Source organism: Harpegnathos saltator, unplaced genomic scaffold (genome assembly GCF_003227715.2).
Source record: "Harpegnathos saltator strain DR-91 unplaced genomic scaffold, Hsal_v8.6 scaffold318, whole genome shotgun sequence".
Taxonomy (NCBI): Eukaryota; Metazoa; Arthropoda; class Insecta; order Hymenoptera; family Formicidae; genus Harpegnathos; species Harpegnathos saltator.
Window position 1 is genome coordinate 1 of NW_020230115.1, and position 26,999 is coordinate 26,999.

Sequence of the window (26,999 nt, forward strand, 5' to 3'; positions counted from 1 at the left end):
CGGTCTATCGGACGTCTCTCGAACGTCTATCGGACGTCTCTCGAACGTCTCTCGAACGTCTCTCGAACGTCTATCGAACGTCTCTCAGACGTCTCTCGGACGTCTCTCGAGCCTCCTAGACCTTGCTAGTAGACGCCTAGTGAAGGTTCTTACAGTGTGTATGATGGTGTCATACATGCGTCAAAAGAAAAACAAAGTCGAAACTAGGCCAGACTCGAACCCGGACCCTTCGTTTACTGTGCGATGGTCCTACCACTTAGACCATCATAGGTTAGGTTGGTAGGGAATTACGAAACGTTCGTCGAAAGATTTATTTTACCATACCGACTTGCGCCGGGCATTATCCTCATCGTTCTGAGGAAAGTAAAATGGGAGACATATAGAATTAATTTATACATAATTTTATGTTTTAGAATATCATTTATTTGTTCACGGCTTCATACATATATTTTTTACAGCGCATGCTAACAATTCACAATCAATGAGCGACTCGCGATCAAAGTCGCTGCTTTCTTGTATTGTTTTTGTTGCAGTATGTATATTAGTAATATAATTCTTCTTTTCACGAAGAATATTTACAAAACTTTTGAATTTTACACTAACAGATATTTTCTGATAACCATCCATACATGTGATTGATGCAATTTTCAAATGTAAATAATACATTTAACGTATCTGGTGTTACATATAAGCAATTATTAAAAATTGTAAGTTTCACAATTTGTGAGTTGTACATCTTACATGACGTTATTGTTAATTCTTCTATACGCATCGGGGGAGACGATGACTTATAAAAATTGGCCTGCAGAAATCTTTGGATGTCAGCACGTTGCCCCATTAGCGCATTCCAAGTTTTGATCGGCAATAGCAGTTGTTTGCCACGATTATCATCAATGACTATGTCTATGACGGGTTCAGCACCTACGTTGATTCCGATATTCAAATATTTATAAGCAGTTGCAGTCAAAGCGTATCGGCGTCCTAAGATATGCATAGCAGAAGGTCGTGAAACGCTGAAAAGACATAGAAAATTTACATGTCTGAATCTTGGAAAAATTACTACGGATAAATTAAAAGAAATAGCATTATAACACTCACCTTTCGCACATTTTCTTGCTCGGTGGAGCCTCGTCCTCATGTTGAGCAGGCATGTAATAATTTGCGTGTTTAGCGTTCACTTCAGCACCGGCAGCATACATTTTTATTATGTAGACACACCCAAACTTTACTATGTAGAGACACAACCGATGAATCTCGTGTTCACAGAGCGACTGAAAGACAGAGGTTTTTTTCCGAAGCCTAATATTAAAGCTACTATAGGGCATCCCCTCCTCTTACTCTTCAGAGTTGTAGCGCATGCGCAGATATATTCCTCAAAACAGGAAAGTAAATGAGATGTAGATATCTTTGGTTTAGACTCGGGATGGCGTTAGAGATATCGCTTCTGAACGACATCTTTTAACGATATCAGGGGAGAGGAGAGTGTCTTGACCATGGAGCGTCAGGTAGTTCAGTGGGTTTAGAGCAGTCGCCCTGCAAGCGAGAGACCCGAGTTCAATTCCCGGTCTAGCGACTACCGCACTTACGCGATATTTTTTCTCTCTTCGGGACGAAATAAGAAGCAGGTCCCATCGCCTAGTACGCCCTCCTTCTTTCACGGTCGTCATTTGACTCGCGCATATCCGAACGTGTTTTCTAACGGAGAGAATATAAAGTAAAGGATTCCAAAGAGCCGAGTATTCTCTGTAGTTAATAAAGAAATGGAAGACTTCATTCAAACCGAACGAGAACTGTTGGAGTAATCCACTCGTCTGAATTCGCGAGATGCTAACGACGCATGAGTGCAAAAGTTTGACAAGTGTATCAGATGTTTGGAAGAACAAAGTCGAGCAAGATGACCGCGATTGTTGATTGGCGCCGCGCAATCAGTGGTGGCTCGTATTGCACGACTCGAGGGACTGAAAATTTCTGTGCAAGAACGCTTCATACACGTGGGTGCTGGACACGCATCAAGAAATGCAGAATTGGTATGGAGAGAAATTGATACAGCGTTCGAAAGCCGCATATCAACCGGCGCAGTTATTAACGTGAACCATATCGAACCTCTTCGATTTCTCCAAGATGCGAAGAGTACAGTGCTCGAGCACGTGTGAAGTGCTATAGAAAAGCACGACAATCTTAAGGTGAACACTGTGTTCAATGGCGAGTTTATCTCAGGCGACAATCATGCATTCAAAAGCATTAACACGAGAAACAGTGAACTCTTTTCTGCTTTAGATTTGAATAAATGGTACGAGCAACGCGTCATCGAGCTTACTTTGGCATCTTTGGAAGAATTTCAAGAACGTGATAGTGGGCACTGCTGCGCATACTTGATCTCACAGCCAATGTGAACAAATACAATCCACTGCATGCAAAGTGCAACATTGAGTTGCCTCGCGAAATAAAATTAAAGAAAGCCGTGATAAACGTATGAACTAAAGACAACGCATGTTTTGCATGGTCCGTGGTCGCGGCATTATATCCAGCTGCAAGACATGGAGACCGGGAATCTTCGTACCCACGTTACACCAAAATATTCAATCTTCAGGATATTGAATTTCCAATGACGATTAAACAAATTACCAAGTTTGAATAGCTAAACAACATATCCATCAACGTATACACTATTCAAGATAAAAAGAAGCAAGAAGAAGCATGTACGATCGTTCCGATACGTCTCGCCATTAAGGAGGAAAAGCATGTAAATTTGTTATATGTGCAAGATCCACAAGAGTGCAACATGGGACATTTCGTGTGGATCAAGAATTTGTCACGTCTTGTGGACATGCAACTAACAAGTAAGTAAGTAAGAAAAAATGCAAGAAGTATATATGCGATCGGTAAGGAGATATTCACCATAAATATAATATAACAAATATGAAATAAAAGAATAACTCGTAATATCCATTTCTTTTCAGTTGCTTGCATTATTTTTATTCCAACGAAAAACTGGAGAATCATATCATAGATTGCAACAAGTTGAATGACTGTGCAGTCATCCTGCCAACAGAGGCCAACAAGTGGCTCAGTTTTACTAAATTACAGCAGAAGGGAACGGATTCCATTCGTGGTGTACGCTGACCTGGAATGCATTCTAGAGAAAACGCCAAACGAAGAAAAAAAATCGTATGTGTATCAGCATCATAAAGTACATAGTATAGCTTATTATATACGATGTTCCTACGATGAATCATTATCCGCATATCAGTGTCGTCGCAATCCGAATTGCATTTCGTGGTTCGTCGAAGAACTTAAACAATTGGCGCATCGTATAAAAATTATTCTGCGTAATAATATCCCTATGGAAATTTTATCACAAGAACAGTGTGCAGCATTTTATAGTGCAACGCGTTGTCATATATGCGAAAAATTATTCGCAGTGGGGGATATACGCGTACGCAATCACTGTCATTTAACCGGACAATACAGGGGTCCGGCACATTCCAATTGTAATTTAAATTATACAGATTCCTATTATATTCCGATAGTTTTTCATAACTTATCAGGTTATGACGCTCATTTCATTATCAAGGAAGTAGGCACCGCATTCGAAGGTCACGTCGATGTACTACCAATAACGAAAGAAAAATATATTTCATTTACCAAACATATTGAAGATACAAGTAAAACATCAGACTGGCGAAATCATATTAAATTGCGGTTCATCGATTCGTACAAATTTCTCAGTACCAGTCTCGATAAATTAGCATCGTTTCTCACTGGAGACAAATTAAAAATTCTTCAACCCGAATTTAAAAACTTATCCGACAAAGATTTTGATTTATTAATGCGAAAAGGTGTCTTTCCGTACGAATATGTGGATTGCAATGACAAGCTGCAGGATCAATGTTTACCACCGCGCGAGTCATTCTACAGTTCGCTGACAGGTGATACAGTATCTGAGAGCGATTACACGCACGCCGTGAACGTATGGGAACGGTTTTCTATTCAAACTTTAGGCGAATATAGCGATTTGTACCTGAAGACTGATGTTTTGTTATTGGCTGATATTTTCGAAAATTTCCGCGATAGTTGTATCAAAAGTTACGGTTTAGATCCCGCGCATTATTACACATTGCCAGGTTTCACGTGGGACGCGATGTTAAAACATACAAAAATTAATTTTGAATTACTCACAGATATTGATATGGTAATGTTTATCGAACGCGGTATACGTGGCGGTCTGAGTCAGTGTTCCGGTAGATGCGCAAAAGCCAATAACCAATACATGCAATCTTACGATCCATCGAAGCCATCCTCATACCTCATGTACTTTGATATAAATAATTTGTATGGCTGGGCAATGTGTCAACCGTTACCATACGCTGAATTTAAGTGGGTTGATGATACGTCGAATTTTGATGTATCATCAATCCCGCTAAATTCGCTCACAGGTTATATTCTCGAGGTTGATTTGAAGTATCCTCAACACTTGCATGATGCACATGCAGATCTACCGTTCTGTCCGACGCGAACGAAGCCCCCGAACAAACAGCAAGAAAAACTCCTTGCGACTTTATATAATAAGCAATGTTATGTTATTCATTATCGTAATCTGCAGCAGTGCATACACCATGGTCTTCGTATCGAAAAGATTCATCGCATACTCCAATTCGCACAAACTTCATGGCTACGCAACTACATAGAATTAAATACGCAGTTTCGAACGCATGCAACAAACGATTTTGAGAAAAATTTATACAAATTGATGAACAAAGCGGTATTCGGCAAAACAATGGAAAATGTTCGCAATCATGTCGATGTAAAACTTTTGACAAAATGGGATGGACGATACGGTGCAGAGGCAATGGTCGCTATGTTAAATTTTCATAGCAGGAGCATCTTTTCAGAAAATTTAATTGCCGTTGAATTGCGAAAACTCGAAGTGAAGTTCAACAAGCCGATCTATGTGGGTATGTGTATTCTTGACATATCTAAGACCTGCTTGTATGAATTTCACCATGAGTACATGTCACCTCTGTATCACGAGAAATGTAAAGTACTGTATACGGACACAGATAGCTTAATTTACCACATAATGTCCGATGATGTGTATGAGCTAATGAAACGTGACATTGCTAGGTTTGATACGAGCGATTATTCTCAAAATAACATATACGGTATGCCATATACACGAACAAAAAAATTCCAGGGCTTATGAAAGATGAAAATAACGGAGCTATAATGACAGAATTCGTCGGGCTCAGAGCAAAAATGTATGCGCTGAAAGTAGAAGGTAAAAAGGATACCAAAAGGGCGAAGGGTGTTAAGAGGAATATTATAGCACGAACGATCAATTTTGACGATTACACGCATTGTTTGAGAGAGGAAGTTGAAACGAGTCGGCGTCAATCGTACATAAGATCCAAGTTGCATGAGGTATACACGGTATTCGAAACGAAAACTGCTCTCAGTCCATACGATGATAAGCGATTTATTATGCCTGATTCGATAAATACATTACCATGGGGACATTATAGTATACTATTATAACGTTTATTTGTTTTATTAGCTATTTTACAATTAAATATGTCATCAAATGTTCTAACAAAACTGTATTCATTTTTTACAATACATTATCCTTTTGCATCCATGAATTATGCGAATTGTCGAATCCCAACCATTTTACATATATTTTGTCACCTTGCCTGCGCAACACCTTTTCTACTAAGTATACATTTGGATTGGTGACACTATGTAGTTCGTGTTCGTAGAAACCTCCGGCGATAGGTTTCCCGCGCGAGTCTGTGGGTAGGTAAGTTGCAGGATTAGTTGTCTGCACTTTGACGATTTTAAACACTTCGGTTGTCCAATTCGGTGTATAGCCTTTTTCAAAGATAGTTTTGAATTTGCTGACACGTACCAGATCACCCACTTTGAATTTCGCAGGCGCTGCAATCTTTATGTTACTATAGACTGTGTTTAAGAGCTTATTAGCAATCGTAGGAGTCACATCGATAGGACGTATGCCGATAGTTCGATGTTTTCGCGTGTTGTATTCAACGACGAGGCGCGGTAACGAGTCGATCCATTTGTAAGTTCCGTTGAACGTAAACATTTTCCACATGTTGTTCTTTAACGTGTGGTTGAATCGCTCCACAACAGATGCCTTCATTACTGAATAAGTCGAATAATGATTGACACCGTGTTTCTTCACAAGCTCTACAACTCTGTATTGTAAAACTTCTTTCCCTGATCAGTTTACAAGTTCTTCGGACATCTTCCATCCGAATTATCTTTGCGAATGCCTCAGCTATCTCCTTTCCGCTTTTGCTCTTTAACGGCACGGTCCATGCGTGCTTGCTCAGTACATCGATAATGGTGAGTATGTAGTGGTGGTCTCCATTGAATCGCGAGTAAGGACGCATTTCCACCACATTAGCCTGCCAAAGATCATTGTATCCACGCACTATGACGCGTCTGCGAGGAAAATTTCGTTGGAGTAATTCTTTCGTGTAAGCGTGTAATTCTTTCACTAGTTGTTCTTTTTCGGAATGTTTCTTCTCATTATTTTTCCCCGTTACTCGCCGAGTCGTTTTCCGATCATGCGTGAAGCTTTGTCGCTTTACACCGGCAGAAATAGCTGAAATAGTACCAATGAGTTGCTTCTCTGAACTTTTCTTCTTTTTGTTAAATTTTGACGATTGCTTCACCATTGTAGCTCGTGATGATTCGTCTCTTGCTTACGTCGATACTATATGTCGATTCAACTGCAATATTCTACTTTTATATTTTCGACGATTTCTTTATCTCTGAATCTGTCCAGTCTAAAATTCGTTCTGTATTCTCATGAATGTTATTTATGCTCAGATGTTTTTCTTTTGGTAGTCTTCCACCCAATCCTTCAATTTTTTAACATTCTCATCTACATACTGCTTCGTCTCAACGTTACTCTCATGCAGTAGAAGCTTTACAGAATTTATATTCTCATCTATATACTGCTTCTTCTCAACGTTACTCTCATGCAGCAGAAGTTTTACAGACTTTATACTCTCATTCACATAATTTTTGTGCGCAACATCATTGAAGGCTCTCGGCCGCGTTACATGATGTATCGCGTGCCCTGTTGCGTCAAAACCTTTGCCATCAGCGGTTAGACAAAGGGCATTTTCATGTACGTATCGTTTGGTTGCAACATCATTCAAATGATTTCTCACACCTGCAACACATTCTTCCACGTATTGTTTGGTTGCAACGTCACTGTCGGCTTCAGGGTGCGCTACATGTTTTATCTTGCGCGATTTTGCATCAAAAACTTTGGCAACGTTTAAACAAAGGGCATTTTCATGTATGTAATTTTCAACGTGTTCATTCCATTGATGCGCTCGATCAGTTTTCGCACCATTGTTTTCTTGCGACACTCCAAACTTATTCATTGACATTTCGGAACAAGTTGTACCGACTGACTGACTTGTGTCAATGCCACGCTGCTTAATTTATAATGAGACCAGCTTCACAGAGTTCTTCGATAATCGATAAAATTTCGTGCTCGTGCGAGTTGTTGCCAGCTTGGCGCGAAGCGTCAAGCAATCGCAGACGATCCACCAGCTCGTTGGGATCATCCCAATGCACGTAATCGATATTGTTGTCATTTAAGGTCATCATAGTTTGCGATGCGTATAAACCTTTTCCTCCCACTTTATTGCTCGACGCATCTGATACTAGGGGCGCGATTATATGTTTATATTTGTGTCCCTTGTTACCGAGTATAGGATTTTGCGGGAGGTACCCGCGTCTGTAAGTATTTGTCGCCAATAGTATTTTTGTATTTTTGCATATCAGCTTCGGTGTACACAGAATTGTCGGGGATTCTTTTGAATATTAGCTCGTAAAGACCGGGTGTTCCAATGTATCCTGTTTCGCCTATGATTATATTATCGTCTCTGTCCACATCGATACGTTTATCACCGAGCATCGCTCCATCGTTACTAACAAGGGGAGGATGCATCGACCGGGAAACGGTTTGGAACGAAACTTACGGAGTTAATAGTACTTGACTACTAATAACTCATGGTAATAGCATACGACGCAATACCTCTTCGTTTTCGAGAAAAAACGGTCTAAAGAAAAGAGTCAACAAAGTGTACGAGTTAGTAAGAAGGATATTCAACGAAGCGGCGTAGCGCAGCAGCGAAGGTAACGGATTACCGAGGTGACGGCTGAGGTTCGATCCCTGCTGTACGGTTTTTTTTTCTATTTTATAAGCATAAAAATGAAACAGAAAACATTAATAAGTAATAAAACTGCGTTTCTTAAATGTATTAGTGTTTGTTAAATATACTATTAATGATTTAAATTGCAAAAGAACCCTAAATCTTATCTATAAAATATATAGTGTATGAGAAAATTTTTATATAATAATTGCAATGGAAATAGGAGTAAAAATATATATTTTCGCAGGAGGATTTTTCGATAATAATTCATTATTCTCGTAAATAGAATTCGCATATACGAGAGCATTAGTGAATTCACCTTTAAAATCTTCATTTTCAAAAGATCTTTCTTCTAGCAATTCTACACCAACTATTTTGCTTGTTGAAGGATTCTCTGATATTGTTATGATATATGTAATTTAAATATGATCACCGAATTGCTCTGTATCAGTAGTAAACGCACACTGCTGCTTGCTTTACTGACGACTGTTCCGATGCTCGAATCATTTCGTCATTCTTAACGATCGTTTAGAATGACACAAAGGAAGTTTTTGGAGGGGGATTGCCTGAAGAGGTAAAGACACAACATAACTTCAACACAACACGACTTCAATACAACATAGAGAATTGTAACAGAAATAAATATTTTATATATACGATATACCAGGTGTCGGTAATTCCTTTCCAGTTTTTTCGCTAAAGAAAACACGTTATTTACAATGGATAGTTAAAACATATTTATTCAAAGTATTGGCCATTTGATTCTATACATTTTGCCCATCTCTCAGGCAATTTATGGATGCTATTCCAAAAGAACTGTTTCTCCTTTGAGCTAAACCATTCATCGAGCCATTTTTTAACTTCTTCGAAATCGGCGAAGTACTGCTCTGCAAGCGCGTGCCCCATCGATGCGAAAAGGTGGTAGTCGGATGGAGCCAGGTCTGGAGAGTACGGCAGGTGCGATAAAACTTCCCATCCAAGTGATTTCAACACTTCTTTGACTGGTTTTGCTGTATGAGACGGCGCGTTGTCATGCTGCAAAGTCACCTTATCATGTCTTTGAGCGTATTGTGGACGTTTTTCGATCAATGCACAGTTCAAATTGATCATTTGTTGTTGGTAGCGATCAGTATTAACTGTTTCTCCAGGTTTCAACAGTTCATAATATACGACACCAACCTGGTCCCACCAGATACAGAGTATGGTCTTGCGACCAAAGCGATTTGGCCTTGCAGTCGATGGGCCGCCTTCGCCAGGTGATAACCATGATTTTTTTCGCTTGGGATTTTCGAAATAAATCCATTTTTCATCACCCGTTACTATTCGATGCAGAAATGACTTCCTTTCATACCTTTGAAGCAGCATTTCACTGACGATTTTCCGATTTTCCAATTGCCTGTCATTCAATTCATGTGGCACCCATCTTCCCATCTTTTGGATCTTTCCCATCGCTTGTAATCGTTCACAAATTGCTACTCGACTCACATTCAACTTTTCTGCCAATTGTTTTTGAGTTTGTGTTGGGTCTTCATCCAATAACTCCTGCAATTCCGCATCTTCAAACGTTTTCGGCCTACCAGGATGTTTTTTGTCTTGAACGTTGAAATCACCACATTTGAATTGTCGAAACCACGTTTCACATATTCTTATGGTTGGAGCATGCTCACCGTAAGTCTCTACCAGCAAACGATGACTTTCAGCGGCTTTTTTCTTTTGATTAAGCAAGAAAAGTAATGCATGCCGCAAATGCACGTTTTCAGGCACAAAACTCGACATTTTCAAAAAATTATTAATCTATAACGCTGTTATTTTGGCGGAACGTAACTTGTGTAGTTTTGAGGTTAATGTCAGTAGAATAAAATGACATATGTATCAAATTATAACATTGCATACTTATGGCTAGTGACATCTGTTACAAAAACCGGAAAGTAATTACCGACATACTTGGTAAGATTACGAAAAATTATCTCATACTAGTTTTACTCTTTGCGATCGGCTGATTTCGAAGAGATCGATAAACATGGATATCTGTAAGTTGATCTAAACATTTGAATCTAGCATCGGGAGGATAGTTTTCTTTCATTATCGCTAGCCTCATTTGCTGTGCCGCACGCCAGGCGATCATGAATGCCAGCCTGGCGGCATCGACTTCTACGACGACTTACGAATGCCGCCACTGTGGCGGCATCGACCGCAAAGGGTTAATAGCATTTCTATATATTTCATAACAATATTTTTATTTCTATTTCTATTGCAATTATTATATAAAAATTTTCTCATACACTATATATTTTATAGATAAGATTTACGGTCTTTTTGCAATTTAAATCATTAATAATATATTTAACAAACACTAATATATTTAAGAAACGCAGTTTTATTATTTATTAATGTTTTCTGTTTCATTTTTATGCTTACAGAATAAAAAAAACCATACAGCAGGGATCGAACCTCAGCCGTCACCTCGGTATTCCGTTACCTTCGCTGCTGCGCTACGCCGCTTTGTTGAATATTCTTCTTACTAACTCGTACACTTTGTTGACTCTTTTCGTTAGACCGTTTTTTCTCGAAAACGAAGAGGTATTGCGTCGTATGCTATTACCATGAGTTATTAGTAGTCAAGTACTATTAACTCCGTAAGTTTCGTTCCAAACCGTTTCCCGGTTGATGCGTCCTCCCCTTATAAGACGTACGCCGTAAACATAATATATAGTGTTATCTTTTCCACTGCTTAGCACAGCTCCCATATATTTTTGACCCAACGGACCAAAATGATCACGTAAAGTTTGTTGTCCTTTGTACGTTCGCAACTGACGTCTAACGGATGTCACTACCGGTTTATCGAGAGTTTCGGAAACATTCTCATCATCATCATCATCATCAGTGAGTAGATTGTCGATCAGTGAAGGTTCATGCGACATTTCATGTAGTTCCTCATGTTGTAGAGCTCCCGTCGATGTAGGAACTATCAGAGGATCGTTTAATAGTTTCCGTTTCGGTGTAGTCAATGCGACTAGTGAAAGTTTTGCCTTACGCTTTATCTTTTTTTCGGGTTTTAATATTACACTCTTTGTTTCTTCGCTTGTACTCATTGATAATGGCTCAGTTTTAACATCAACGTTACTTACCATATTAGCGCTGCTTCCCGCGATTTGCTTGAGAGGTTCAATAATAGGTTTAAAGTGTCTCTCCAATGCAGCATTTTCCACCATTCTACCGGTTTTCAAAGCGCAATACTTCTTGCGGATCGATTCGCTCGTTTTCGCAATCTCTTCCGCTACCTTTTCACGATTCATGATCTTCATGGTACTATTCATCATTGATATGTTTGTCTTGTGAATGTTGAAGATGTTACCACGTTGAGGTTAAAATGACGATTATGCATCTCACAGCACAGCAAAGTCGTTAAATCCTTTTCTGTATCGTCCGTCGGTCATTGAGCTATCCTTATCAACCACTGTGAAACCATATTTATCCTCCCAACATTTGCAACACAATGTACTGAAATCCTCATATGACATGTCAGTGTTCACATGATCGTTGTACACATGTTTCAAATTGGTACCATTCTGTTTAAAGAGAATCAGAAGATTTGCATTGTCCCGTATAAGATGCTTGGGTATTTTTGCGTACGTCTGACAGAGATAGAAACAGTCAACGCTCGAATGACGACCCATTGCAAAGTATTCTCTTATCGTATCTTGTTTGTCACATGCAACGTTATCAAAGATAAAAATGGAATTTTTGGGCGCTTCGGTCGTTGGAATCACATCGCTGTTATTGGAGAATGTAAAGTATCCAATTTCATCTATCGATTTCAGCAGATTTTCCAAGTAGCGATATTTAGGTTGTTGCAACGATTTCGAGTACACGTACAAGTTCTCGAAACGTAGACCGTGCGGACTTTCCAACAAGCTGATGAGAATGTTTGTCTTGCCGCAATTCGAGGGACCGCATATGATGCCGCGTATCGTGTTCGGAAGCATGTTTCCATGCCTGCGCGCCTCTTGCTCAAGCATTGATTCCGTTCTATTGTCGAAATTTGTCACGCATATCGACATTGGTTGCTTCACGAACCGCATGTTTCCCCCGTGAGTCGCAAAATAATTTAAATGTGACGCTGATTTAACTATATATATAAGCGCGTCAATCTGGGAAACACTCAGTTTAGAAAATGTTCCTCCTGTTAACAGATACCCATGATATTCGAGAGCTAACCTCCGAACAATTGAAATATATACCGAAGATTGTTCTGTTACGCGAATTTGCAAAGTACATTGACGATTTGCAGGATAGACTCCCGAAACATTCAAGAGTCAATCCAGAGGTTCAGCAGTATCGTCGGTATTTGGAACATTACAATCGTCTGTGGCAGCAAACACATATCGACGGTCCAGCACCGCTGATCAGGGACTGTAGTGAATGTCGTCGACAAAAGTCAAAGTCGGCAGTGGTCTATTGAATCGCGCGATAAATGCTCTTCCTATCGAACTACACATTCCCGGATATCAATTTTGTGGTCCTGGAACTCGCTTGGTAAAACGATTGGTCAGAGGTGACCAAGGCATTAATTCATTGGACGCGGCGTGTCGTGAGCACGATGTAGCCTATTCGCGTAGCAACAATCTCACCGAACGGCACGCGGCGGATGAGATTCTCGCTGTGAAAGCACGGAAACGCATAACTTCGAAAGAATCAACTCTAGGCGAGAAAGCTGCTGCTGCAGTCGTTTGGGCTGCTATGAAAGCCAAAACGAAAATCGGCATGGGTATGGGCACGAAGAAAACGAAGTCGTCCAAGAAAGATATCCGAAAACGAGCACTTCCAGTAGCAAAACGGGGTGGTATTTTACCAATTCTATCATTACTGGGAGTTCTCGGTTCACTAGTCGGTGGAGCGGCGGGTGTCGCAAAAGCAGTGAATGATGGCAAAGCCGCGCAACGCCAGCTGGAAGAATTAAAACGTCATCATCGCGCAATGGAAGGTCGCGCAATGGAAGGTCGCGCTACGAAAGATCGCGGAATCTATCTTGCTCTATATAAGCGCGGGAAAGGCGCTGCAGAAAAAAAACGTCAAAGAAACGCTAAAATTACCCACGGGTGCAATGATTAATGTACAGTTGGAAAGACTAGCGAGGCATATGCGTATATCTTTCTTTCGAGGTGTTTTCATGCGTGACGCCTTACCGATAAATGGAGTACGTCAAAACGAGAGCGGTATTGTAAATTTAGACAACACAGAGGAACCAAGTATTCACTGGGTGGCGTATGCGAAAAGAGGAAATCGCGCAATATATTTTGACAGTTTTGGTAATCTTCGACCGCCCAAGGAATTGATTCGATACCTTGAGAGATGTAGTGAAAATTTTGTACAATCGCACATTATATCAACATTACAACCAGAGCATTTGCGGAAAATTGTGCTTGCAGTTTCTCCAAACGGTAGAGGATCAATTTAAATGATGATGATGACATTCCACTAACAGCAGTCAGTATTCGTTCGACAGTTTGCAAACATGTCGCTAACGCTTACGTTGACTGGCAACAGTAGCACCCTTACGGTGAGCTACTTTCCCGCTATAGATTTGAGCGATGGTGATTACGAGCTCGGTTTAACAGATTTCGAAGCATACAATACGATACCAAACGTAAATTCGTCGAATAATAAAGTTTACTATGGTGCTAACGATGAAGAAATTACGATTCCTGAAGGATCGTACGAATTGCGCGCCATATACGAATATCTGAAACGTGCAATTTCACATTCTCCAAAAGCAGTGCGTTCCAAAAATAATCCATATAGAGATGACGAGAATGAATATCCTATAATAATTCGTGCCAATAATAATACGATGAAGAGTGAAATAAAATGTGCTTATAGAATAAATTTTAGTAAACTAAATAACATTGGCTCGCTTTTGGAATTCCCATCGAGTCGTATATTAGAACCGCACCAATGGTACGAATCGGATGCCCCGATTAAGATTATCAACGTGAATATCATTCGTATAGAATGCAGCGTTGTCAGTGGTGCGTACAGTAACAGTATGCGTGTACATACGATACATGAATTCTCGCCTAAGGTGCTACCAGGATATAAGATATCGGAAACACCAACACATGTCATTTACCTTCCAATCGCACGGAGCATTACAGATTTAACGGTGCGTGTAGTTGATTAAGGACAATCGCTCGATTTTCGAGGAGAAGAGATTACCGTTAGATTGCACGTACGACGGCGACGATAATAAACGTAATCTATGAAATGCTTGTGGTGAATCAAGTGGAACAGGTGAAACAAGCTGGAAATATACTTTTTACGAGACGCGCAATTAACAGTACAAACAGTACAAAATCCCTCGTTCGAAAGAAACTCAGCGCGTTGAACGTTGAATTTTTGAAATCTCTGGGATTCATCGTACGAAACGATTGAGAAAGATGATTGACATTTTGAACATTGGAAGTGAACCGGTCTTTGACGAGCGCATCGTCAAAATTGAGATACATACGTACAATCCATACGCTAACACAACGTTTGGACATAGCGACGAGATACGAATACCCATACAGCAGCAGGATTTATATATATTGCCATGTGAGAGTTATCTCTATGTCGAGGGGAAGGTGACAACACAAGTTGCAGTCGATGGTGCGACTGTAACGTTGGGATATAATGGCGTTGCATTCATGTTTGATGAGATCCGTTATGAACTGGATGGTGTGGAGATTGATCGTAACAGAAACGTGGGAATAACTTCAACGCTCAAAAACTATGTATCGATATCTTCAGACAAAAATGCCATCATGAAAAATGCCGTGTGGGATACGACTGACACTATTTCGCCGGACGGCTACTTCAACTTTTGTGTACCGCTCAACGTTTTGCTAGGATTCTGTGAAGACTACAAGCGTATAGTGATTAACGCGCGTCACGAATTGATTCTATTACGATCGCGCAGCGACAACAACAGTCTACTAGGATCTTCAGCGCTGGATCCTAAGATTGAGCTATTCAAGATACAATGGCGAATGCCTCACGTAATCTTGAACGATATCAATAAACTTTCCATGCTGAAAACTTTGGAGGATGGACGATACCTGAGTATGAGTTTCCGCTCGTGGGATCTGTATGAATTTCCTCTACTGCAAAGCACAACCAAACACTTGTGGACTGTCAAAACTGCTACTAACTTGGAGAAACCTCGATACGTTATCTTTGCGCTGCAGACTGGCCGGAAGAATGTCATGTCGGAAAATATAACTCGTTTCAATGACTACAAATTGATCAACGTGAAGCTCTATCTGAATTCAGAGTGTTATCCGTACGACGACATGAATTTGGACTTTATAAAAAATAAATACGCCGTACTTTACGATATGTATAGACGTTTTCGTAAATCGTATTATGGATGCGATAATGCTGAGGCATGGTTAACAACTACCGACTTTCTGCGGCTAAGTCTTTTTGTAGTTATCGATTGCTCGCGTCAAAATGAGTCCGTCAAGAGTGCCACTGTGGATGTGCGCATAGAATTTGAGTGTAAGGAAAATATACCGGCGAATACTACCGCATATTGTCTCATCCTGCATGATCGTGTAGTTGAATACAGCCCGCTAACCAACATGGTGCGCAAACTTAACTAACATCAGAAAGTATGTACGAGAAAAGAATAATATATGCAACAAAGTGCTATAAACAACATGTCTCTCCCGGACGTGTCGAAGAATATTTCACCATGGATGTGCCGACTTTTGTGGATCTACAAGGGTACATGGTTGGAAAGAGATTTATTGTAAAAGAAGCGGCGATACTGAAGAATGGAACTATTCTTTCACACTACATCTTCACGAGTCCGATGCCATGGCATCTGTTCACAAGATCAGACAAATTGAGAGCCTACTGGTTAACGGCTAATCATCATGGATTACGATGGGAAGATGGAACCGTCAAATACTGCAGAGCTGAATATTTGATTACTACCGCTGTAGTAGGTGATATGTATGGCGAGCTTGAAGATGTCGCATCTCAACTTGTGTATGTAAAGGGGCATGAAAAGCGGGAATGGTTGTTACACCTTCTGGATGACAATGTGAAAAGCAACGTGATCATTAGGACTGTGGACACCGATTATGATGACATGCCTTCTCTGCAAAATTTGAATAATACTTTTCGATGTAATAATCATATGAAAAATTGTGCCTTACAGAACGTACTAAACATTTTCAATTGGTGGTCTTGGAGAGAATTGTACGACGCTTAATTATTTCAAATGTACAGATGTTTCTTCCAACACGCTTATCCCCTTTCACCTCTTAGGATTTTATATGATAATTGTGTTTGATAAAAATACAGTTCTTTATTTGCGGTATGACGGTTATTAGACGTCCGAGAGACGTCCGAGAGACGTCCGACAGACGTTCGAGAGACGTTCGAGAGACGTCCGATAGACGTTCGATAGTAATCGCGGGGCCCAGGTTCGATAGTAATCGCGGGACCCAAGTTCGACCCTACCTACACCGCCGCCATGTTTGTTCTTTTGAGGTATGCGTGACGTCACGGTCGCCATCTTACCCGTAACGTGACGTCTACTAGCAATAGGCGACGGTGGTCTAGAAGGTTCGAGCCATAGACATAGTATGAATAGACGAAGCTTTGCTTACCCTTTCCTATAGAACAGAGTGATCCCTGCGAATAATGGGAATGAGACAGAACGAGGAAGTGTACGATATTCTCTTTATCTCTTCGCGCATGCGCAATACGGCATTCACGTGTGCCGCCAGTGCATTTATAGGTTGTATCCTAATATTTCGTGCTTTACATCAAAGTGGAAGTGAACGTTATTAGTTCTACATCAAAGTGGAAGTGAATGTTATAAGTGAATGTTAATAAAAAAATTAATTTTTTTAATTAATTATAAAAATGCGGAAATGTGTAGTATGCGACTGTGTGCAAAACACAGATAATATATTATTTCATAAGTAAGTATTTGTTATTAATACACTGGAGCAACAACTCGCACAGTTCAATAACCTATTTCACCTTCTGACTATCATATTTACATTGAACCTATTTATTTGTATGTTTAAATAGTTGTTTTAATGTATTGACAATAGAATAAAATTTTACATATTTGCAAAGTAAATAATTTTTTTATACTATACAAATAAATTGTCACTTTTCATATATTTGCAAGTATAAGTATTGATATAAGTATTATAATTTATAACAATTTTTTTTATTCTAGATTACCTTGTAATGAAATTATTAAAAAAGCATGGATTAATTTTATCGGAATAAAAAGGGGACCATCTTGGCAACCGACAAAAATTGTATTTCTTTGTAAGCAGCATTTTGATGCTTCATCGTATAAAATTCCTGTACTATCAAATCCGAATAGAATATATCTGAAACCAGATGCTATACCAACAATATTAGAAACTAATTTTAATAATATTGAGAACGTACAACAAAAAGAAGAACAATCGACTTTATCTAACGTAGATGTAGAAAACTTAAACGGTAAAAAACAACAAATTATAAACAAATTGTAATGTCTGATGTAATAATAGGTTCAGAACTTTTTTTATAATTAAGTTTATCTCAAATAGGTGAGAGTACATTAATAGATGAGTCTGTAGCTACTTCTTCAAGCAGAAAAAGGTAATGATTATTCTGTTTATTATCAATAGTACAAAAAAAGTACAATAATACTGATTATTTATAAAAAATTAACTTAAATGTTATTTTGTAGAAAACAGGGACATAACATATCAGGAAAACGCCCTCGGATACAGAAACCACATTATGTTGGAGATGTAAATTTGAATGATTTTGAAAACCCTGAACGAATGAAGCATCATTGGAACCTGGCTCTGAATTCTATTGAAAACGTCAGAAACAAAAATAAAATATTGACCAGAAAATGCCAAAGATACAAAACAAAAATAGAAACTTTAAATAATTTAATAGCTCATTTAGAACAGAATCAATTTATATCAGATGACGTTGGACAAATGCTTAATGTATGTACATAAACAATAATCCTAAAAATTTTATGTGTATAGGTAACCCACATCATCATCATCATCGTCATCTAATAATTGGCAATTACAAAATAAATAAATATATATATTTTTTTCTATTCTAGATATATTCTATTTTTTAGATCACATTGATATAATATGATTGATTCTTATTTTAGTTTTATCCTGGATCTAAGTGTAGAAATCAATTCTTATAAAAAATCATTAAAAACTCCTAGTTTTGTTCTTTCCCCTAAATGCAACCATTGTTTCCTGCTCGATAATTTCTATAAATAATTACTTAAATCAACATAAGTCGTTTCTTCACAAAACTTCTCAATTATGTTAATCTATTAATATACATTATCTATTATATACATTATATACATTATATATATTATCTATTATATATATTGCTCTAAAAATATTTATATGAAAAATGCGTATTATATAAACATATATTTAATCATCAAATATAATGTTTATCGTAACATTTTTTTATATATTACTTAATGTTTATATTACTTTGTCTATTCTTACTTTTACTAAATATATTTTAGATATTACTTTTATAATGTATAATTATAAATGTATAAATAAACCAAAAAATATTTTTTGTAAAGTCTATTTATTTTTCTTTAATCTTATTTTATAGGCATCAGTTATTGGACCAGCAATGCAGTTATTTAATAGAATGTTGTCTTCGTCTAACCGAGAATATCCCGAAGAATTAAAATCTTTTGCAACAACACTTCACTTTTATTCAGCTAAGGCATACGAATATGTACGAACGAATTTTATGAATAGTCTACCTCATCCCAAGACCTTGTCCAAATGGTATAAAAACGTGAATGGTGAACCAGGTATAAACATACAAGCTCTCGAATCAATAAAGATAAAGTGCAGAGAAAGAATAGCAAAGAATAGACCATTATATTTCAATTTAGTTACTGATGAAATGTCCATAAAAGAAAAAGTTGAATATCGTGGAGGAGAATGTTGCGGATATATTGACGTTGGTACAAATATACAATACCGGCCAAAAATACATCACCTTTAAGATTTTTTAGCATAACTTGGTTTAAAGTGTATGGATATCTATTAGGTCATAACATGTTTTGACAACAGGTGTAGTTTACCAAACAAAGTACTTTTCATCAAATAATATAAACAACTCGTGAAAAAAATAACTTTATTTCAAATGTCCAAAGTACGTGAAAATGAATAGTAAACTTTAAATAGCCATAACTATGTTCAATGTCAACAGAGGAACACCAGATTCATAATTTAAATTAAATAACTCTAGTATTTTGTAGCAAAGCCTTTTGCATCGATTACAGCTTGACAACGTCTGGGCATGGAATCAATGAATGTGTCGATTGTAGCTTGAGGGATCTTTTTCCATTCTTCTTCAAGTTGGGAGAATTTCTGGGCCGCATTCGTAGCTCGCTTTCCTGCCAAACGTCTCTCCAGCTCTTCCCACAACGATTCTATAATATTTAGATCGGGCGATTGACTTGGCCAATCCATGAGAATTACGCGATGGCGTCGGAACCACTCCTGCACTTTAACTGCTCGATGTTTCGGATCATTGTCTTGTTGGAAGATGAAACCGCGACCAAGGAAACGTTTTGCATATGAAAGCATTACATTCTGGAGGATGTTTATGTATACTGTTTGATCCATGATGCCGTCGATTTTATGAAGGGGACCCATTCCTTTTGCGGAAAAAGCACCCCACACTATAACCAAACCGCCTCCATGCTTCATTGTAGGAAGTTGGTATTTGGGGTCAAAGCGTTTGCCTTCAGGACGACGAACCCACTTTATTCCGTCACTACCGAACAGCATAAACTTACTTTCGTCGCTCCAGAGAACGTCAGACCATTGCCGTGATGTCCAGTTAAGGTGTGCTTTGGACCACTCTACTCGCGCCTTCCGATTCTTCGCAGAAATGAATGGCTTCTTCACAGGTCTTCGACCATGTAGTCCTGCGTCTTGCAGGCGACGGCGTATGGTACGTACAGATGGATTAGACTGTCCTGGAGTCAATATTTCTTTAGCAATGTCCGGCGCCGTGAGATGTGGGTTGCTACGAGATGTACGCAAAATGTTGCGATCGACGAGAGAAGTAGTATAACGCGGTCGGCCACGTGTTTTTTTATTAATAGAACCTTCCTGAACCTTTAAACGCTTAAGCAACTTGGTCACCGCTGATTTGAAAATGCCAAATTGCAGGGCGAGTTCTTTATGCATCCGTCCTTGTTTGCAACCCTCTACGATAGCTTTCCGTTGTCGTTCGTCCACAAACACCACGAGTCTTCGCCATCTTCTAAGATACTAAACTAATGTTTACAGCCGTGTAGAAGTAGCGACAGAATACATAAACATAACGAGTACACAAAGGTGTCAACGGACGATTTTGGGACAATCAATAAATAACTTTGAAAATCATAGTATATGATGTCAAATTTTCTCATACATTACACACACAGTGTACATGATACCAGCTATCTGCTGTAAAAATTTGAATTTATTTTCTTTACTGTGAAAGAAGTTATGGTCAAAAACCCTGAAGGTGATATATTTTTGGCCGGTACTGTATATAGTGACGATATGCCTTTAGCATGATACGCCTTAGTTGTAATGGTAGTCTGTATAAACGATTTTTGGAAAATTCCTATATCATATTACTTGATTAATGGTTTATCCAGTGATGAACGTGCAGGAATTATAAAAAAATGCTTGCAAGAATTATATGAAGTTAATGCAAATATTACTTCAATAACAGCCGATGGTACTGTTTCTAATTTAACCACATTTAAGAAACTTGGTGCTTCTTTGGATATCGGCGATCTAAAAACATCTTTTTCTCACCCATGTACGAAAGAAAATTTTTATGTTATATTAGATCCTTGCCATATGTTGAAATTAATTAGGAATTGTTTAGCTTTCAAATGTATTCTTGTTGATGGAAACAATAACATTATTAATTGGGATTATTTTATCAAACTTTTTGAATTACAAGAGAAAGAAGGTTTACATCTAGGCACTAAATTACGTAAACGACATATTTGCTAGGAGCAAGAAAAAATGAAAGTAGTGCTTGCTGCTCAAACATTTTCCAAAAGTGTTGCTAATGCAATGATATTTTGCAAAGAAACTTTAAATAATCCAAATTTTTTACAATCGGCTGCAACATCTCAATTTTGCATCTACATAAATAATATTTTTGATTTATTAAATAGCAGAAATTTATTTTCCAAAATTTCAACAAAACAATGTATAACACGAAAAAATATTGACAACATTAAAACACAAGTACAAGATTTTATTACATATTTATCTTCATTGAACGACCAAACAGGACCAATATTGAATTCATCACGTAAAATAGGTTTCCTAGGGATGATAATTGCCTTAAGAAGTACAATCGAGATTGCTGAAACTTTATTTATTAAAGACGAGAATTTTTCATTTCTAATGACATATAAGTTATCACAAGATCACATTGAAACGTTTTTTAGTGCAATCCGCAGCCGGGGATGTTTCAATAATAATCCCACTGCTTGGGAGTTTAAAACAGTATTTAAACGATTACTCGTTAAAACAGACATACATATTTTATATAATACTAATTGCCAATTATTAGATGATACTAAAATAATAATGGTACAAGAACAACCAGGAGAAATTCTAGACGAGACCTCTATATTTATTCCTGATCATGATTATTGTCACAATTTAGGAAATAATTTAAGTGAATACGCTAATGAAGTTATTATTTATATAGCAGGTTTCATATCAAAAAGTGTAGGAAAACATTTACGATGCAAAATATGTAAAGAACAATTAACTATTTCAGAAACATTATCTAAATTATAAGTTTTGAAATGCAGTGGAACTCTTACAAATGCTGCACCTGACGTTATTGAAATATGTATAATATCAGAAAAAATTTTAAAAAGTGTAGGCGATTTGTGACTGATCCACGGGCACTACGTATCACTAAAATGTTTTGTTCAGTTCAAGAGACGCCGTGAGTCACTTCGGCACCGCGGCTTCTCTTTAAATGCATGCGCATGAAGAGTCATCGTCCTCGGCTTGCTTTGTCAGCGCGGCGTTACAATGGGCGGCTAATCTTTGCGGCGATTTTCAAAGATGCAGACAGATGCTTATCTAGGTGACGGATCTTTTTGTTTAAGCTCGGATAACGAATCCTGCGTAAGTGGCGAGCTCGAAGAACTCGCAGCCGAGTCAGTTCGAATTCGGCTCTCGAAGGATGAGCAGCTAGGTCGGTCCGCGCAGCACTCGATGTATCCATATCCCCCCGCTCGAATAAAGACTTGTTATTACGTCTAGAGTTCTTTTATGAAAATCTAATTTAAAATAAACCATCCTACAAAAGTAATATGAATGATACAAAAAAGAAAAATGCCATCACTGTATTATGTTTGAAAATATTGCGAAATATCAAATCAAGTATTTTAAGTTCCACTGATTATTTGAAGCATATTTTAGAATATTCATATTTAGAAAATCATCGACTCGATTTAATAAAATTAATTGTAAAAAAATATCTAATAGTTAGGTTAAATTACATATCAATAACAAAAAATGATACTATAAAACGTATTAGATCGTTACATTCTAGGTTGGTCATTAACAAACATCAATAAATCGTTTAAAATTAATATATATTTTATAAAAATTTATGAAGACTATATAGTAAATTCATTGTACTATTATAAAAATAATAAAATATGTTTCCATTATTATTTAATTCATTATTTGCATTTTACTTTTTTATTTTACAATTTAACTTAAAATCGCATCTATTTCCGCCGCGCGGCAAGCATTGCCGCGTCCTGTGTGCAAGAGCCAATATATCAGAAGAGGAAATACGTCACATTATATACATTCTATAAGAATAAGTGTAGTATTGCGCATGCGTGAAGAGACAAAGAGAATAGTGTACACTTCCTCGTACTATCTCATTCCCAATATTCGCTGGCGTCAGCCCTAGTGACGTCAGGCTCCGTCTATTCATACTATGTCTATGGTTCGAGCGCTCGATAGCAACCGCGGGACCCAGGTTCGAGTCTGGCCTACACCGCCGCCATGTTTGTTCTTTTGAGGTATGCGTGACGTCACGGTCGCCATCTTACCCGTAACGTGACGTCTACTAGCAATAGGCGACGGTGGTCTAAAAGGTTCGAGCGCACGATAGCAACTGCGGGACCCAGGTTCGAGTCTGGCCTACACCGCCGCCATGTTTTTTCTTTTGACGTATGCGTGACGTCATCACACACATACTGTAAGAACCTTCACTAGACGTCTACTAGCAACAGGCAGCAATGGTCTAGGAGGTTCGAGCGTCCGATAGCAACCCGCGGGGCCCAGATTCGAGTCTACCCAGCGTCGAGCCCGACGCGTTTTCTCTCGTGACGTCACGGCCGCCATCTTGCTCATAGAATCAAAAATTCTGGGGTGGAGGAGGAGAGTACCAATAAAGAGGGGGTATCAATTAAGAGGGGGGATCAATAAAGAGGGGATATCAATTAAGAGAGGGTATCAATTAAGAGGGGGTATCAATTAAGAGGGGGAATCAATTAAGAGGGGGTATCAATTAAGTGGGGGGTTAATTAAAAAATATTAATCAATAAATAACATCTTTTGCATAATTAATTAGCAATTTGGGTTAGAATCCCCCTAGTCTATCTACTTAGTGCGTCAATTTTTAACTGATACTTTCCCAAACCGATGGATAACAAGATGTGGAGAAATAGAGTGGCCCACTAGATCACCAGATCTTTCTCCATTGGACTACTTCTTATGGGAATATGTTAAAAACAATGTGTACGGAACGAAACCTGCTAACTTGGCAGACCTTAGGGAACGCATACTGCACCAAGTAAATCTTATTTCACCAGAAATGAGACGAAACGTTTTAAATGAATTTCATCTACGATAAGGTTATTGTCAAGCAGTAGACGGAAGACAATTTGAACACTTAATTCAATAAAAACCCGTCTACATACACACGCGCGCGCACACACACACATACACTCACACATAGCAGAGAGGGTTTGGAGTCATTAAATACTGCGGTAATGACGAACCGCGGAGGGACGAACCTTATTTTTGCTGACACATACACACACACACACACACACACACAGGGAGGGGGGTGTAAAGTTCGACCATGCAACCTCCACGCGGTATATCCTGGATAATACTAATATTGGCGGCACCGTAAATTCTAAACCTCATAACTCAGACAATTCTCAATAAAAATAGGTCATCAAGTAGTGTTTTGGAAACGTCTCGCTGTCATCTTTAACACTGTGTGATAAAAAATGGGATATTCTATTTAAAAAAATTATGTTGGCATTGACCTCGCCTTGGTCGCCTCCTCCACTCAAGGTCAACCGGATATAATCATTCAATAGAACTTTTAAAACCCTACAACTTTAGTTGGAAATATTTTTCTTAAAAATGTTTCGTTTTCGAGGTATTTGACCGTTTCTAGACTTTTCTAACTAAAGTGACATGGTCCATTATCGATGATTTTATTAAAAAATTTTACGAACGAAAGTTGCATGGCTTGAAGGACGACACATGACGGAAATGTGGACTTGACCTTGAGTGAAGTGACCTTGTCAAAATCAGGCCAAGGTCATTAATGTTTTTTTAAATAGAAACTACGGTTTTTTATTACATATTCTTGTAGCTTATCTCGAGAGCATTGCAAAATACTCTAACAAAGTTACATTTCATCGAGTACTTTCCGAGTTATGAGGCTTGGAACTTAAGGCAAGACCGATCACTGATCCGACCAATTAAGGCAAGATCAATTCGAATATGTCTTTAGCTGTTAATAAGTCTTGGCTTTAGAAGTACGAAATAAAACCTCCTTGCTTTTATTACAATATCCTGTAAGTTAACAAATATTCTTCACACATACAAACATAGTATTATTATATTTTTATTGAGTAGTGCACTGAACAACTATGACATTGTTCTGAGAGTTTTCTCATTTAGAGCGACGAAACAAATAGATTTTATGAATTTTTTGTCGCGCAGATAGAAAATTTCACGGATGTAATTGTTTTTGGAGATTATTTAATACTGTATGAAAAATATTTATTAACTTACAGGATATTGTAATAAAAGTAAAGAGGTTTCATTTCGTACTTCTTGATTCTGTTACAATATTCTTTTATATTTCATACTACATACTTGTATAACTTAAAATTATTTTTAAAATATTATTAAATAATTCAATAATCAAACTTGTGAATCTGCCCGACTCCGCAAAATAATTAATAAAATATATTTCATTTTCTTGGCGCCGAATATTATTAATACTATTACAAATAATATTACGAATGATATAAATTTTTACAAATAAAACTTGTAAAAATTTGTATTATTTGTAACATTATTATACAATTACAAATAAAATTACAGATAATAATATTATTAATAATGAAATATTATTTGTAATAATTTCGGTGCACCGAGTAGACAAAACTTTTCAGTATTGTCATAGAGAGGAAAGGAGAAAGAGAGACAGTCGCGTCCGCGATTCAGATTATGGGTAAGAAAGAACTAGGCTCGCTCGCTGAGCGAGAACGAGAGCGACAAGGAGGGAATGATATTCTCTCTCTCTCTCTCTCTCTCTCTCTCTCTCTCTCTCTCTCTCTCTCTCTCTCTCTCTCTCTCTCTCTCTCTCGGCGCGTCGACGATTGCCGATCGTATGGTTCACACGGATAGACCGAGCTGACTGTGTGCGTGCATGGGGTGGGGGATGGGGAGGATCCTCGTGCAAACCCGTCACCAAATTCGCATCACTGATACCAATGATGTCAAAACCGAACAAGCTGCGGACAAGCATATCTTGTAAATACCGGAGATCGATTGTTTATCAGCTCATAGACAATTAATATGACGAGATACCCGCGGAGACCCGTGTACTTCTCTTTCGTCTTTGGGTACAATTGCGATCAATAAAAAATTTTCACGAATTGTTCGGTTTTGACATCGTATATGGTATACGTGTGTATGTATGTGTGTATGTGTACAATTGCGTACACGTACAATTGCGATATACACTTATCATGTTAGCATTCATCATTTTTATTCATGCTAAAAAAAATAAGTATGATTATGTAAAGAATTTGTCTGCGTATTATTATACATTCTACATAGTTCTCCCTGTGCTAGTAAAAATAACACACTTGAACAACCTCTACGCTCATATCACAAAGTCTGATCCACTGCGCTACTGAAGCAAATTGGTAATTCTTCTGCTATAACGACATTAACTAAACTGCATTTCTCAAAAACATTTAAGATTTTCACCGTTTTTGGATAGCATTTATTACTATTACATCAATATTATACTTTTCTAAAAGCAAAATCGCGCGGTGATTTCAAGGATGAAGATTCCTCTTGTGTGAGATATTAATTATTCATTCTTTATTAATGGGAAAAAATTTTCCTTTGGTTTAAATGTTCAAGAAAAGTTATTTGTTCCCTGAGAATTTTTCAATTTTTATGTTTGTGAAAAGTTTATAAAATTCGTAAAGAATGAAAATTATTTTACTACCTACCTGTTCAAGAGTTGCGCATAAGAGATATATTAACAAATTTGAATCTGAATCAGTCAACAAATTAAATTTTTCATGCAAAGAAGCTCATGTAGGGTAAGCATAAGTAAGATAAGTATAAATAATAAATTAAATATTATTCTCTGAATATAATAATAAATATTTTT

The 26,999-nt window shown here is 37.9% G+C and overlaps 1 protein-coding gene across 1 annotated transcript; it reads left to right on the plus strand.

Moving 5' to 3' along the window:
• Positions 1-4,772: 4,772 nt before the first annotated feature.
• LOC112588862 (uncharacterized) lies at positions 4,773-5,555 on the plus strand. Its single transcript, XM_025300043.1, has one exon. The coding sequence runs from the start codon at positions 4,778-4,780 to the stop codon at positions 5,201-5,203; it is 426 nt and encodes a 141-aa protein (XP_025155828.1). The 5' UTR covers positions 4,773-4,777; the 3' UTR covers positions 5,204-5,555.
• Positions 5,556-26,999: the final 21,444 nt, after the last annotated feature.

What these genes read in the sequence shown, in the direction of transcription:
- LOC112588862 (XM_025300043.1), top strand. Translation starts at nt 4,778, where the DNA reads ATGGAAAATGTTCGCAATCATGTCGATGTAAAACTTTTGACAAAATGG.